General features: G+C 45.2%; 1 protein-coding gene across 1 annotated transcript in view; it reads left to right on the forward strand.

Moving 5' to 3' along the window:
* Positions 1–17,158, forward strand: part of LOC126236539 (solute carrier organic anion transporter family member 74D-like) — a 91,609-nt gene that overhangs the window by 32,382 nt on the left and 42,069 nt on the right. Inside the window, exon 5 of the mRNA XM_049945962.1 lies at positions 13,313–13,516. Within this exon, the coding sequence (XP_049801919.1) occupies positions 13,313–13,516 (204 nt within the window). The remainder of the gene's footprint in view (positions 1–13,312; positions 13,517–17,158) is intronic.

Consider the following 17,158-nt stretch of genomic DNA (forward strand, 5'->3'; position numbering starts at 1 on the left):
TGGTAAGCCGTCAGGTATTTTATCGTTTCGCCCAAGGGGGGGTCCCTCTAACCTAAAAAACCCCCGTGTGCACGCCACACGTACTCTGCTACCCTAGTAGCTGCTTCCGGTGTGTAGTGCACGCCTGACCTGTCTAGGGGGGCCCTACAGTTCTCCACCCAATAACGGAGGTCGATGTATTTGCAACCATTATAGTCGCAGAGTCGTCTGAGCCTCTGGTTTAGACCGTCCACACGGCTCCAAACCAGAGGACCGCGATCGACTCTGGGCACTATGCTGCAGATATTAAGCTCAGCTTGCACTCCGCGTGCGATGCTGGTTGTCTTCACCAAATCAGCCAGCCGCCGGAAGGAACCAAGGATGGCCTCAGAACCCAAGCGGCAGGCGTCATTCGTTCCGACATGTGCTACTATCTGCAGCCGGTCACACCCAGTGCGTTCAATAGCTGCCGGAAGGGCCTCCTCCACATTACGGACGAGACCCCCCGGCAAGCACACCGAGTGCACACTGGCATTCTTCCCCGACCTACCCGCTATTTTCCTGAGGGGCTCCATAACCCGCCTAACGTTGGAGCTCCCTATAACTAATAGGCCCGCCCTCTGTGACTGTCGGGACCTTGCCGGAGAATCGGCCACTGGCCCAACAGGCGAGGCATCCTGTGGTGGCTCGGAAACGATGTCATCACCACTAGGAAGCACCCCGTACCTGTTGGAAAGGGGTAAGGCAGCTGCCACGCGGCCAGATCCCACCTTCGCCTTTCGGCCAGGCACGCGCGAGCCCACCACTGTCCGCCATTCACCCTGGAGTGATGGCTGACCGGTAAGATGCTCACTGCCGGAAGACACAGCGACATCAGGGGTTCCATGTGATTCCAAGGCCACCGAAGTAGGCATAGGTCTCACCACAGTTGCCCCAACGCCACTACGAGCCGACGTCTGCGCCTCGAGCTCGATGAGCCTAACAGACAAAGCCTCCACCTGCCCCCGAAGAGTGGCCAATTCTCCTTGCGTCCGCTCACAACAACCACAGTCCCTACACATGACTATGTTTACCCTACTCTATACGGTGACAAATTCCCAAGATAATCTTCTGAGACGGGGGAAGGTAGGGTGACGATGAGCCTTGAGTAGATGACACAAATGTCAGCGTATGGTCAGAGATCGGTCCTATGTTCAGTCTTTTCTACCTGTTAAGTAGCTCATAAGCGACCACTTTCCGAATAAACGGAAGGATTATTCCAAACACCAATGAATTTGTGTATACGGCAGGAATATAGAGGGCACACAGTAGATACCATTTTCCAGATTTCTTTCATTTCTCATCTTATTGGAGTTGTTTGTCGGAAAAAAATTTGCTGTTTGGAAGTCTTGGACAGGTAAATATTTATATCTGATCTGGCACAGTTGCGGCGTCTTTCGTGTCAATTTCGTCGCTTGTTTATTCGAATAGCTTCTCATTGGGTCATATGAGGCTGAGAGGTTCTTTTTATCGTTGTTGATAGTGACTGAAGTGATAGTGGCTGGTTGTTGCTGTCGAGTAACATGTGTTGAAGTACTGCAGCTGCATTTGTAGGCTGTGTGAAGCTACTAGTAATGATTTTACATTATGTAAAATATTGCAGTACCTGTGTTATTCCGAATTACTATGTGAAGTTCCTTCGGTCAGGGGCGACCAGAGTCGTTATGAAATATATAAAATATATTCGCAGTTGTGAATGTGGACTACCGTCAACTGTTTAATGGAAAGACCATAATGAAAATTTGTGCCAGTCAGGGATTCGAACCCGGATTTATCGCTTATCGCGAGTGGTCGTCTTAGCATTTGGCTACCCGAGCGTAACTCACGGCCAGACCCAAACTTCCATATGTCGTCATCCCTGTGTCTACAACGTGTACTCGCACATTCATTATGCATATTCCAATACAGGGAAGATATTATAAATGAAAGTCGCTTGCCCGGTGTCCGTGAATAAGTACGACATTGCAGTGCCTGTGTTATTCCCAATTAAGATGTAAAGTTCCTTCGGGCATGCTGCGTTACCAGCAGCTTCACACAGCATACAGAAGCAGCAGCAGTACTTCAACACACATTAGTCAACAGCAGAAACCAGCCACTATCACTTCAGCCACAATCAACAACGATAAAAAGGACCTCTCAGCCTCATATGAGCCAACGAGAAGCTGTTTGAATAAACACGCAGCGAAACTGACGCGTAACGTGCCGTAACTGTGTCAGATCAAGGGAGCTCCACAAAAATTGTTTAATTTTATCCGATACAAATATTTACCTGCTCTGGATCTCTAACCAGCAAATTATTTGGCGACAAACCACTCCAGGAAGACGGAGAATGAAAGAAATGTGGAAAGTGTCATCTACTGTATCCCCTCCATTTTCTTGCCCTACACGCACACAAAGGGGTGTCCTTTGAACATACGTTGTCACATGTGTCATCTGCTCAAGTCTCATCGTCATGCATGCAAGTCCGAAGGAACTTTCCATCGTAATTCGGAATAACACAGGCACTGCAAAATCATACACTCCTGGAAATGGAAAAAAGAACACATTGACACCGGTGTGTCAGACCCACCATACTTGCTCCGGACACTGCGAGAGGGCTGTACAAGCAATGATCACACGCACGGCACAGCGGACACACCAGGAACCGCGGTGTTGGCCGTCGAATGGCGCTAGCTGCGCAGCATTTGTGCACCGCCGCCGTCAGTGTCAGCCAGTTTGCCGTGACATACGGAGCTCCATCGCAGTCTTTAACACTGATAGCATGCCGCGACAGCGTGGACGTGAACCGTATGTGCAGTTGACGGACTTTGAGCGAGGGCATATAGTGGGCATGCGGGAGGCCGGGTGGACGTACCGCCGAATTGCTCAACACGTGGGGCGTGAGGTCTCCACAGTACATCGATGTTATCGCCAGTGGTCGGCGGAAGGTGCACGTGCCCGTCGACCTGGGACCGGACCGCAGCGACGCACGGATGCACGCCAAGACCGTAGGATCCTACGCAGTGCCGTAGGGAACCGCACCGCCACTTCCCAGCAAATTAGGGACACTGTTGCTCCTGGGGTATCGGCGAGGACCATTCGCAACCGTCTCCATGAAGCTGGGCTACGGTCCCGCACACCGTTAGGCCGTCTTCCGCTCACGCCCCAACATCGTGCAGCCCGCCTCCAGTGGTGTCGCGACAGGCGTGAATGGAGGGACGAATGGAGACGTGTCGTCTTCAGCGATGAGACTCGCTTCTGCCTTGGTGCCAATGATGGTCGTATGCATGTTTGGCGCCGTGCAGGTGAGCGCCACAATCAGGACTGCATACGACCGAGGCACACAGGACCAACACCCGGCATCATGGTGTGGGGAGCGATCTCCTACACTGGCCGTACACCACTGGTGATCGTCGAGGGGACACTGAATAGTGCACGGTACATCCAAACCGTCATCGAACCCATCGTTCTACCATTCCTAGACCGGCAAGGGAACTTGCTGTTCCAACAGGACAATGCACGTCCGCAAGTATCCCGTGCCACCCAACGTGCTCTAGAAGGTGTAAGTCAACTACCCTGGCCAGCAAGATCTCCGGATCTGTCCCCCATTGAGCATGTTTGGGACTGGATGAAGCGTCGTCTCACGCGGTCTGCACGTCCAGCACGAACGCTGGTCCAACTGAGGCGCCAGGTGGAAATGGCATGGCAAGCCGTTCCACAGGACTACATCCAGCATCTCTACGATCGTCTCCATGGGAGAATAGCAGCCTGCATTGCTGCGAAAGGTGGATATACACTGTACTAGTGCCGACATTGTGCATGCTCTGTTGCCTGTGTCTATGTGCCTGTGGTTCTGTCAGTGTGATCATGTGATGTATCTGACCCCAGGAATGTGTCAACAAAGTTTCCCCTTCCTGGGACAATGAATTCACGGTGTTCTTATTTCAATTTCCAGGAGTGTATTTATCTGACGACATTGGGCAAGCGACTCTCAAATAAAATGTCTCCACTATTCGGCAATATACATAATGGGTTTACGAATACAGGTCGCAGACACATGGTTGACAACATAGGGAAGTTTGGGTCTGGCCGTGAGTCACGCACAGGTAGTCTCATCCTGTAACAGCAACAAATAACGTGAGGCTACAAAAAAGCGGCCAGAGAATTTAAAAAAAAAGTGTAGACGCTGACGGTAAAAAGAAATAAATAAACTTAAGCTCACCGAAAAAAAAAGCCAAATGGTAAGGCGAAATCCGGGTTCGAGTCTCTGTCCGACACAAATTTTCATTGTCGTCATTCCATTATACACCAGACGGTAGTCCACATTCGCAACGGCGAATACATTTCGTGCTAGTAATGAAGTGGCATTTGAGGCCAAGCGAAGCTGAGTTCGGAGATAGAGCTGTTGCTGTAATCAAAAAGAAGTGCGAATGTGTGAGGCTCATTAGACTAGATGGCACGCTGGTGGGAGTTAGATAATGGAATGTGTAAGGAGGAAAGATAAAGGAAACGTGTGTGAATACGGTTGCATGTTATAAACGCGAAAGGACAGTACGTATGGTTAGCGTGCTCATTCGGAAGTAACGTTCGGCGTCTGTGAGTCTGTCGAAATTTTCTTAAGAGAAGCCGGGCCTAATTGTCTAGTGCTAAGGCGCTTGCCTGGAAACCGAAAGGTCTCGGGGTCGAATCTAAGTCGGACACAGAATACCTGCATTTCCGTCTGGCTGTAATCTAGATTTCACCTCTCAATGAGAAGAAGATTCACCGGGAACGACACGTGGTTCGGACTCCACCTGAAACTGCACGTCTCCTTTCTCCGGTAGAGTTACTGGGGTTAGGATAGAGAAAAGTGAGTCCCAGAAGTGGCGTCGTAGCTTAAGAGTTGCACCAGGCCCTTGAGTCACACGACATTACTGTTCTTCCTCGAGAGAGAATGTGGATGTGATAGAGATGATGGCAGTGCATTTGTGGTGATGGGAGGAATATAGCGAATGCGACTGTCACGACTGCGGAAGGTGCTGGACTAGATGACACGTTGTTAAGCTAGTTTTGAGATACTAGCATCGTCGAGGAAGGAGAGGTTCTGGTACATCAGCGTACCTATACTATCGAACAGTAGACGAATGCTATACCCTTTGGTATAGGGTGGACCGTTTTGTATGTGCTGCTGACGGCGTGCGAAGTGCCGCTAGTGTTGTTTCCGCCTTCACCAGCTGTCAGCTGTGGGCGATAATTGCCGCAGAGGACGCTTTTGGGCCGTCTGTCTGGTGCCAATCGTGCTGCTAGATGAGTGCAGAGTGTTGATAGTCATGTAGCCCTCCCCCTCCCCCGTCCCCCCTTCCCTTGCCCCCTCTAATAATGGACTGTTATGGATGTAATTTATTACGGTGGACACCGCTGGGCTTGACAGATAATTCTTGTGCTCAGCTGACTCCATATTTGGTGATGAAATTAATGTATCCCCTCTAGTAGTAGACACGTGTAAAATTGATGTGGAGGAGACTGTTGGGCACGTAGTCTGTTTCGCTGCACGTCTCGGCGTGCTGCTGGTGATAACACTTCCATCCTTAGTCGTGAAAAACTGTGGCTGAATCTTCGTGGAGCCTTCCGAAATTCCTTCACCAAGACGACGAAGTAAATATTCCAGAATTCGAATCAAGAACAGCTGCCAACATGAGTAACTTAGAATTGTATATCCTCGGAGTAGGGAAGCAACTTGAATCAGTAAAAGCAAGTCTTCCGGTCCGGACTGTGTACCAGTTGGGTTCCCTTCGGAGTAGGCTGATGCAATAGCTAACAATCGCATACAACGCCTCGCTCGACGAAAGATCGTACCCAAAGACTGGAAAGGCGCACAGGTCACACCGATATTCGAGAAAGGCAATAAGAGCAATCCATTGAATTACTGGCCCATATCATTGACGTGGATATGCAGCAGGATTCTAGAACATATATTGTGTTCGAAAATTATGAATTACCTCGAAGAGGACCGTCTATTGACACATAGTCAACTCTGATTCAGAAAATATCGTTCTTGTGAAGCACTACTAGCTCCTTGGTCACATGAAGTGTCGAATGCTCTCGACAAGATATTTCAGATGGATTCTGTACTTTAGATTTACATAAAGTTTTTGACACCGCACCTCACAAGCGGCTTGTAATCAAATTACGTGCTTGTGGAATATCGTCTCCGTTATGTGACTAGATTCGCGATTTCCTGTCAGAGAGGTCACAGTTCGTAGCAACTGACGGAAAGTCATTGAGTAAAACAGAAGTGATTTCTGGCGTTCTCCAAGGTAGTAGGCCCTTTGCTGTTCCTTATCTGTATAACCGATTTAGGAGAGAATCTGAGGAGCCGCCTTAGGTTGTTTGCAGATGATGCTGTCGTTTATCGTCTAATAAAGTGATTGGAAGATCAAAACAAATTGCATAACGACTTAGATAAGCTATCTGTGTAGTGCAAAAATTGGCAGTTAATCGTAAATAATAAAACGTATGTGGTCATTCATATGTGTGCTAAAAGGAGTCCGTTAAACTTCGATTACACGATAAATCAATCAAATCTGAAGGTCGTAAATGCAGTTAAATACTTAGGAATCACAATTACGAACAGCTTGAATTGGAAAGAACACACAGACAATGTTGAGGAGAAGGCGAACCAAAGACTGCGTTCCATAAGCAGAACACTTGTAGAAGCAACACATCTGGTAAAGAGACTACCTACAATGCGCTTGTCGTCCTCATTTGGAGTACTGCTGCGCGGTGTGGGGTCCTTGCCAGATAGGATTAACGGGTACATCGAGAAACGTCAAAGAAGAGCAGCATGTTTTGTATTATCAAGAAATAGGGGAAAGAGTCTCACGGACATAATGCAGCATTTGGGGTTGAAATCATGAAAACAAAGGCGTTTCTCGTTGCGGCGGGATCTTATCACGAAATTTAAGTCACCAACTTCTCCTCCGAATGCGAAAATATTTTGTTGGTGCCGATCTACGTAGGGAGAAACGATCACCTTAATAAAATATGCGAAATCAGAACTCGCATGGAAAGATGTAAGTGTTCGTTTTTTCCGCCCTGTGTTCGAGAGTGGTATAACAGACAATTGGTGTGAAGGTGGTTCGATGAACCCTCTGCCAAGCACTTAAGTGTGATTCTCAGAGTAGGCAAGTAGATGTAGTTGAAAATTTAGACGCTGTTGGAAAACAGGAAATCACTTGTAACCATCTCATTTAGACAATGAACTGCAGTCATTTAGTTCTAGCACGATGGACGTAGAGGAATTATAGGAAAATTTTAGACTGCTTGTAAATGGTGCTCTGGACAAGTATGTGTCTAGTAAGTGGATTAAGGACGGAAAAGGCCCATCGTGGTTTAGCAACGAATTCAGAAAATGCTGAAGAAGCAAAGGTTGTTGTACTCTCGGTACAACAGAGAACGAACAAATGACGACAGACACGAGTTAGTGGAAATTCGTGCGTCTGTGAAAAGAGCTATGCGCGAAGGATACGAATATCACCGTCATACCTTAGCAAACTATCTGGCCGAGAAGGCTACAAAACTTTGGTCTTGTGAAAATTGCAAAGCGGATCTAAGGCATCCATCTAGTCACTCGTCGACCAGTCTGGTGTGGCAGATGAAGCATAACGAAAGCCGAAGTTTTAAATTACGCGTCTAAGAGGTTTTTAACGCAGGAGAATTGTACAGACATACTCTATCGTAGATTCACCAACACACGGAATGCCTTAAGGACTACATATTGCATCCCTGACATCCCTGGCGTAGAGAAACAACTGAAACAGTTGAAAACAAGTAAGTAGACAGGTCCGGCTGGAATCCCAGTTCGGTTTTATGCAATGTGCACTATGCCATTCGCCCCTCAGTCAGCTATCATTTACCGAGAATCTCTCTCCGAGCACAAAGTCCCTAGCCACTGGAAGAAAGTACAGGTGAGTCCTTATACAAAAATGGTAAAAGGACGGATCCACAAAATTTCACACCAGTCTTCTGAACATCGGTTTGCTGGAGAATTCTAGAACATATTGTTAGTTCGAATATAATAATTTTCCTAGAGATCTAAAAGCTTATGTCCGCGAGTCAGCATGGTCTTAGAAAGCATCACTAGTGCGAAACTCAGGTTTCCCTTTTCTCGTATGATATATGCGAACCGTTGATGAATTGTAAGAGGCAGAATCTATATTTCTAGATTTCCAAAAAGTCATTTGACCCGTTACCCAACTGCAGTCTGTTAACGAAGGTACGAGCATATGGAATAAGTTCACAGATACATGAGTGGCTCGAGGACTTCTTAAATAATACAATCCAAAATGTTGCCCTCGATGACAAGTGTTCATCAGAGACAATGGTATCGTCAGGATGGGCCCAGGGAAGTGTAAGAGGACCGCTATTATTTTCCAAATATATAAATGATCTGACGGACAGGATTGGCAGTAATGTGCGGTTGTCTGCTGATAATACTGTGGTGTACAGAAAGATGTCGAAAATAAGTAAATATAAAATGACTTAAACAAGATTTCTAGTTGGTGTGATGAATGGCAGCAGGCTCTAAGTGTAGAAAACTGTAAGTTAAGGGGACATTGCCGGCCGGTGTGGCTGAGCGGTTGCCGGCCGCGGTGGCCGTGCGGTTCTAGACGCTTCAGTCTGGAACCGCGCGACCGCTATGGTGCAGGTTCGAATCCTGCCTCGGGCATCGATGTGTGTGATGTCCTTAGGTTAGTTAGGTTTAAGTAGTTCTAAGTTCTAGTGGACTGATGACCTCAGATGTTAAGTTCCATAGTGCTCAGAGCCATTTGAACCATTTGAACGGGACATTGTACGTGAAATTCGTTGAAATTTGACATTTTCTGTTTTCTACTCCATAACGTACTTTCGACTTCCCTGAACATTTTGGTATATAATACATTAAAATCAGACAATTGTGAGACCTTCAAATAATATTTTAAATGTTGATGTGTTGCTGTCAAATGTCACAGCTACGCATATACTGCCACAGTTGAGCAGTCATATCTTTGGAACTACACAGTCTAGAAGGCTGTGAATTGCTTTGTTTTGTGCCTACTGCTACGTCTCAGAAGATGGCATTACGAATAAACAAACCAGTCCTTTTTTTCTGATACTAATTTTCGTTGAAAGTAGTTTGATTACCAGCTGTTTCTGTAGTAAGGTGACTTCTATTGCTTTTTATACTTAAATAAAATGACTAAGCCTAAAGGTAGCTTCAAGAAACGCAAATTTGTGGGTAACAGATATGTGAGACCTGCATTTTCTTGAAAACACGTGTGATGGCAGTGAAAGAAACTACAATAATGTTTCTGACGTGACCATGCCCCCTAGTGCATCGAAAAGGAAAGTAGCTTTAAAAACGGGTGACAGGGGTAAAAGTAATGATATTATGGACAACTTCATTATTAATCCGAAATGCTTGCACAAGTTCTTTCTGAAACTGTCTCTTTCTGTCTTTGTGGTGGTGAAGTTAAACTTTATTAGGTTATTGGAGCTAGAATAGGTGTTGTGTCTAAATTAATTATATTAAATGTCAGAAGTGCAGAAACGAAAAAGCATTTCATACTTCATCAAAGTGTCCAGGTAATGAATTGTATGAAACTAATGTGAGACTGTTCTACGGGCTTAGATGCATTGGTAAAGGTGCAAGCGCTGGTAATGTTCTCTGCACTGTGTTGAATTGTGTAAATATAGGCAAGCTCAATTTTCTGGCACCCTGCATGAATTTACACATAAACATTCTCTTCCTTTGGCAGTAATGGAGACAATCAAATCTATTTACAGAAATTTGGCAAATACTGAGCTACTAAAGTAATATTTACATGGGAAGACCCAGAATGTGAATGAGTCCTTCAATAATGTTGTGTGGTGCTGTGTGCCTAAAAATGTATTTGTTGGCCTTATGACTCTAAAGTTGGTAGTGTCTGATGCTGTAATAACTTTTAATGGTAGGAACTATGAAAGACTTAAGGTTCTGGAGAAGTTAAGGGTAAGATTTAGACAAAACACAGCTAAAGAACTGCGGAAACTGGATGAGGTTCATGTACAGAGTTATCTGCTCAGCAAATCACAAAAGAAGCAAGAAAGAAAAGGAGGTGGCAAGCACTGGGCTGTTGTGCACTGAAAAAGACACAGACTATGGGCTGGGGCAATTGTAGTGCATAAAAGACGCAGAAATGTAATTTGTATAAGAATTTGTAATAAAAAAGTTTTAAACCTCAGTATTGTAAGGTGTCAGGCAAATCCAACACCTTCCATGAAAACCCTGACATGATAAGCAATTCCAGTAGTATGTCACATAGCTCCGAATAAATCGTGACATTAAATTAACCAAAGTAATACGAGTAACGAGTGAGAAAATGGAATACCACAGACTAACACAAGAATGCCTAAATGCATGTCATACGTTCCCACCGTTTGACAGACGCAGTTCCGAGGGGAGAAACGAGAACAGAAGCCGAGAGCAGAACCGTGTTAAGCTAGAAGGCCCTACGATAAGGGACGGACACCCACGTCGCCTGCTAACCGCCAGGACCCCCCCCCCCCCCCCCAGCCCATGTTAAAAGCTAGAGCCCTCCAGAAGAACAGTATAGATCTTACGATAACACTAAAAGGGCCACACCAGCCGCAAGTTTTAGCGTGAGACTTTTTCGCGTCTCTGTTACGTTGCAAGCGTTAAAAACATTGCTCCACCACGAAAAGTAACCACCAGGACCAACCCCCAGCCCATGTTAAAAGCTAGAGCCCTCCAGAAGAACAGTATAGATCTTACAATAACACTAAAAGGGCCACACCAGCTGCAAGTTTTAGCGTGAGACTTTTTCGCGTCTCTGTTACGTTGCAAACTTTAAAAACATTGCCCCACCACGAAAAGTATAACGTTTCTCATTGGATAGACATAATTTTTGTAGGCGGAGCTTAAGGTTAACATTGAGACCCTGATTGGTCACATGAAAACACAGCCATATATATTTTTTTAAACCAACTTCGGTAAATTGTAGTAAGGAGAAGTTAGGACAGAGTTGCTTCCGAGTCGGCGAGGTGCGTGGAACTGTGCCGAACGACGCCCCCTGACACTGCCTAACCAACGACAAGGTAAAGAACGCGCGCGATGCCGCATAACAGCGCATAAAGCTTCACTCAGAACTGCAAAAGTCTCATCTGTTACACCCCCGTTTTGCGAAATACTAGTGTCGATCGTCAATTAAAGCTCATGGTATTCACATTTTCTACGTAAGTTAAAATCTGAAACGCAATGATTTTTCTGTTATATAATTATTGAGAAGCCACATCAGCCACTGTAATTTACGACAAGTTAGATAAGTAATTAAAGATAATTGAGGGTCACTATAGACCATTTGATAGTTTTCTCTTTTGTGAAACTTAATTTAAACCTAGATTATAGATGTGATATGGCATAGGTCATCCTTCGATCCATTGTAGAACTTGGAAACCCATTCAGGGAATATTCGTTCACATTTTTGTTGAACGCAGTTGGTTTTTATCATCCTGTATTAAAACATTTCCTTTTATCAATAGTGCAATTTATAAACAATGTTTTGTGAGTAGAATAAAATTTCCAATGGTAAACTTAACTGCTTTTTCGACGTTATTTTACCAGCTAACTAAAAATAGGAAAGCCTTGAACCCCTTCCACTAAATTTAGTTATTATTAAGATTCTTTTACAGGGAGTGCAGTGGAGCTGACGCTGAAATCATTAAGTATTTGGTTATATCATCGCTAGTCTCACTGAACTCTTCTGAATTCTACATGTCATGTGTGGTCTGGCGTCTCCTTACCAGCAACAGGTCCCAGGTTCAAACTAGTCAATTCCCTAAAAGACACGCTCAGAGCGTCGTTACGCGAAAGTGGTAGGGAGACACGACATAGAACAACAGACACCACGCAGAATGTTAGAGTATCTCTGAACTACATTTTTTACGATAAATGACCCGTTTTCTAAAAAAGAAGTGATGGTAGAGATATGAAATTTTCACAGCATGCCAAGTGCGAGATTCAACACATATGAAACTAGAATAATTAAAATATCCTGAGTTATTTATTTACAAATTCTGTCAAAAAATTGAGTGTTTGAAGAACAAAGATAACATGCCCTACAATAAAATTTTAGTAATGATTCTAGTTCAGTGTATCGAGAAAGGTGCATTCAATAATTATGAAAAATTGTATGTTAGTGTCTTAAAAAGTTTCCAAGGTAATGGGTGACAAAATTCGATGATTTAACGTTGGCGTCATAGGACATATAATTTCGCCTTAATGTGGAGAAGCACGAAAAACAAATTCTGTACTGTTCTGACACAGTACATACAGTATTACAAGTGTCCTGCTTGACACAGTCACATGGTTTAAATATCAGTGGGAAACGTTGTAAAGCGATATGAAATGGAACGAGCGTATGAGGACTGTGATAGGGATGGTGAATGGTGGACTTCGGTTTATAGGGAGAATTTTAGGAAAGTGTGGTTCATCTGTAAAGGAGGCCGCATGTAGGACGCTAGTGCGACCTATTCTTGAGTAATGCTCGAATGTTTGAGATCCGCACCCTGTCGTATTGAAAGAGGACATCGAAGCAATTCAGAGACGAATCGCTAGATTTGGTGGCTGTTGGTTCGAACATCAGACAAGTGTTACGGTAACTCAAATGGGGATCACTGGAGGAAGGCGACGTTGCTTTCGAGGAACACTTAAAGCGAAAATTCAGAGAACCGTCATTTGAAGCTGATTACAGAGCGATTCTACTGCCGCCAACATACATTTTACATAAGGACCACGAGGATTAGAAATTAGGGCTCGTATGGAAGTGTAGTCAGTCGTTGTTCCGTCGCTCTTGGTTCAAATGGCTCTGAGCAATATGGGACTTAACATCGGAGGTCATCAGTCCCCTAGAACTTAGAACTACTTAAACCTAACTAACCCAAGGACATCACACACATCCATGCCCGAGGCAAGATTCGAACCTGCGACCATAGCGGTAGCGCGGTTCCAGACTGAAGCGCCTAGAACCGCTCGGCCACACCGGCCGTCTCCGTCGCTCTATTTACGGGTGGAACAGGAAAGGAAACGAATAGCTGTGCTGCTGTGCTGCTACAGGTACTCTCTCCACTCACTGCACGGTGGCTTGCGGAATATGTGTGCAGATGTAGATGTAGATGTAAAAGCTTGGACACCACTGTGCCTTGTGTTCACTGTATGAGGTTTGGTGCTGATAATGTTCCTGACCCCAGTAGTGGATGGCTGTGGAGGGTAATATTGGCGGTGGTCGTTGTCGGCCAGGCTGGACGGTGCTGTCCGTGCTGCTGTGTGTGTGCGGCCTACTGCTCGTGATGTTCCCGGCGCGGCTGCCCGCGGCCGCCGTGCGCGACCGGGTGGACCACATCCTGAGCGAGGCCACCGCCGCTGCGCGGACGGCTCCACCGGACGGCGCACGCGTGCAGATCTCCAACAAGCGCTACGTCATCAGGGAGCCACCGGACACTTGTAAGTACCCAGAGCCAGTAGTTTGCTGCACTTACTCTGCTCGGTCGACCATTGCTGGTCGAATTATGGTGGTAAAAGAAATAATTTTCTAACGAGGGGAGCAGAGGTGATGGTGCTTACAAGGGAACCTCCCCCTCGCACCCCCCTCAGATTTAATTATAAGTTGGCACAGTGGATAGGCCTTGAAAAACTGAACACAGATCAATCGAGAAAACAGGAAGAAGTTGTGTAGAACTATGAAAAAAATAAGCAAAATAACAAACTGAGCAGTCCATGCGCAACATAGGCAACATCAAGAATCGCATGAGCTGAGGAGCGCCGTGGTCCCGTGGTTAGCGTGAGCAGCTGCGGAAAGAGAGGTCCTTGGTTCAAGTCTTCCCTCGAGTGAAAAGTTTACTTTCTTTATTTTCGCAAAGTTATGCTCTGTCCGTTCGTTCATTGACCTTGTTATTGAAGTCGCGAGCTAATTTGCTGGATTCATATTGCCCACGGAATACATCTCACGCATTTAATGCACTCTCGTCCAAAGTAGCGAACAGTCAACTGCCAGCCAGGGAGCCTCGTTAGCAGGAATACTCTCTCTTCCGTGCGCTGTAGTCGACTGACGTCGTGTGTTTCGATGTTTTTTTAGGTGTAGCGTCCCCATACTACGGCGCAGTTACCTCGCATCGGACAGACGGACAGATAATAATTGTCTGAAAATAAAAAATTAAACTTTTCACTCGAGGGAAGACTTATAGCTAAATCTGAGGGGGGTGCGATGGGGAGGTTCCTTTGTTAGTACAAGATCACCATGGCATTCCAAACCCTTGGGTTAAATCCAAACGTCTCTGCAACGTCTCATTGAGTGAGGGCGTGTGACAATTCATGATGACCGTCTACTTGCACGATGGAAGATGTGAGGGTGGTTCGTAAATCGTGCTTAGATAACTCATCGTCAAGATGACTGCCCACAGGAGACAAACTTGCTTGCAAGCGTACCGCTCCTGCGAGGAAGTTTTAAAATGGGGTGCACTACTCCGTGGAGCGAACGTCGTATTTTGGAGAGACTCTCAAGGCTATGGATAAATCATTTAACAGTAAACTGTAGTTCTTGGTACTAGGTCTGTGCTAGGAAACGGTCTGGAACATAGTGTCGTGGCTAAGAACAGATGTAGTGCTTCCATATCTTGTCTATTTTCTTTTTTGTTACAAGAGCTGTAACCTGAGGCATGCAAAACAGAAACAGTAGTCTTCACCTACGAGGATTGTGAAGACCATTTACTGAGAACTTATCAATAATTTTGCTGAATATTTCCGTCTTTCTATCTCCTTTGGCATTAATTACTTCTCAGCAAATGGTCTGTCACTGAGTAGAAAGACAGTTAATTGTGTTCTGTTTTGGAAGAACATATCGCCATCAATAACAACAGAGCAATGGAGAAAGGAAACATGTAAAACTGAATGTTAAAAATTCCTTGTTGTGTATATTGATCAGAACTGATTCCATCTTAATCTACTACTGTACGCACTGAAACTGCTAGGTCATCAGTTGTTTGTGAATGCGGAAAACGAACCAACTGGAGGAAGATAAACGACACGCAACGTCTCACCAGGGTTGTGAACTAGCAGAGTCAATGCGTCGTTCAGTCGCGACTCGACATCAAAAATTGTATTGCGTAAGCTCCCACGTCTCCAAAGCAACTTACACAACGAATGTTTGTGCCAGCTAATCAACGGTCGACACCTAGCTCTGGGTTATTTTTGCCTTCAACAAAATTTGTATTAAGAAGAAAAGGCTGAATTTCAAATTACTTAATTGTGCACTACCGATTTCGGGCCCGGCCCATTCGCAAATGTATTTGTTACAAGCGAAGTGGACATATCATCCATGCCTCGTCAACTAGAGAATGGGGCCGTGCTCGAAACCGGTAGTGCACAATGAACTAATTTGAATTACAGCCTGGTGAAACAATATCTTTCTTCAAATTTTCTGAAGCTGCGGTGCCCACCTAGAAGAAAATGACTAATTTATAACGTGCTGCGGCATTTACAGGAGAATGATCTTTCTGAGACCTCAGAACAGATGATTGCCTCCCTCGAGAACATTAGAAAAACGCAACTGTTGCGTTGCCGAAGACGTTTAAAAGCTTCACCATTGAAGCTATATGTGATATAGCAGAGTCCATTTGCAAAAATATTTGCAAGTTGTTATGAAAAGTGTATTTTCCGCTTTCGCATGTTGTGTCATCGAGGTAAGAATTAGCCGCACCGCGACGGTTACGCAATTAACCGGAATGGACTTGACCAAAATTCAGTGGAGATACTAATTGAGAGAGACGGAGATCTTTAAACTGTGTTCTGTTCAAATTCGTAAGTTGAGGTACTTTTGTTTGTATCTTTCGTTCGAATATCGTGTCGCGAGATCAACAGCCAGTCTCGTGAAACAATTACACGTACCCTCATGAATGTGATTGGTAACATCATTAGGATGAACTATTGTTAATTACAAGAAACTGTGCCATCTATTGAAAGTAGAAATAATTATGTGAACAGTGATTTTTGAGTGACTGAGGTGTTAGTAAACGAACAACGTGACAGAAAAACACGACTCTGAGTTTCAGTGTGCTCGAACAGACCACTGTGACTGAAGCACTAATTGCAACTGAAGTCTATTGGATGAACAAAACAGTTCGTCCACACTGCAACCCTCATTAACGTTTTCTACGAGTAGAATATACGTGGGTCTTTACTAAATATTTGTGGTGCTCATCATGCACATGCTCCCCTACATACAGCTAATGAAATACGTAATTATAGGATTAAAGTTTAATTGATGCTTGCGGAATTGAGAAGATAAGCACCGAGGGCGAACAGGTACGTGCGAATTAGGCACGTGCACATTAAATATTCCATCCACGTGCCAATACTGAATCGTGTAACGTTAGCTGGTGTGACTGAATGATACTTTTAACCCTTTGGGCCGCTTATGACTAAACGTTTTCACTAGATCAACTTGTTACAGCGATGTGCCATTTACAAGTGCTTATTCATATCCTCATAATTTTGTAAAGTCACCTTGTTTGTACACTAATCAGTCAGAACATTATGACCACCGAACTACTATCGATACGTGGAATGACTGCTACTCAGAGACCAGCACGGTGCATGTAGTGTCAGTGAGCGTGCTGGTCGTGTGTAGAAGCGGGAAGGCGCGCGATCTATCTGAGTTTTTCTATCCAGGACATACTGTGACGGTCCGGAGGCTCTGCACGAGCATTTAGAAAACTCCACGATTTGTAGGCTGTTCGAGGAGTGATGTGGTGAGTTGCTTTCAACTCGTGGCGAAACCAAGGTGAAAAGACGTCCAGACGTCGTGGGGTTGGACGGCCAGCTCCTCATTTCAGATGTCGGACGTAGTAGGCTGGTCAGAATGGTAAAACAGAGCAGGCGGAGAATTGTGGCGGAACGAACATCAGACTTTAAATGCTGGGCAGAGTACTAGTGTGTCTGAACGCATAGTGTTCAAAACATTCCTAACGGTGCGCCTCCGCAGCCGACAACCCATGCATGTGCCTATGTTAACACCACGACACAGGCAATTTCAACTGATATGAGCACGTGACCATCGGCACTGGACGCTTGCGCCGTGGCAGAGCGTTG

Source organism: Schistocerca nitens, chromosome 1 (assembly GCF_023898315.1).
Source record: "Schistocerca nitens isolate TAMUIC-IGC-003100 chromosome 1, iqSchNite1.1, whole genome shotgun sequence".
NCBI lineage: Eukaryota > Metazoa > Arthropoda > Insecta > Orthoptera > Acrididae > Schistocerca > Schistocerca nitens.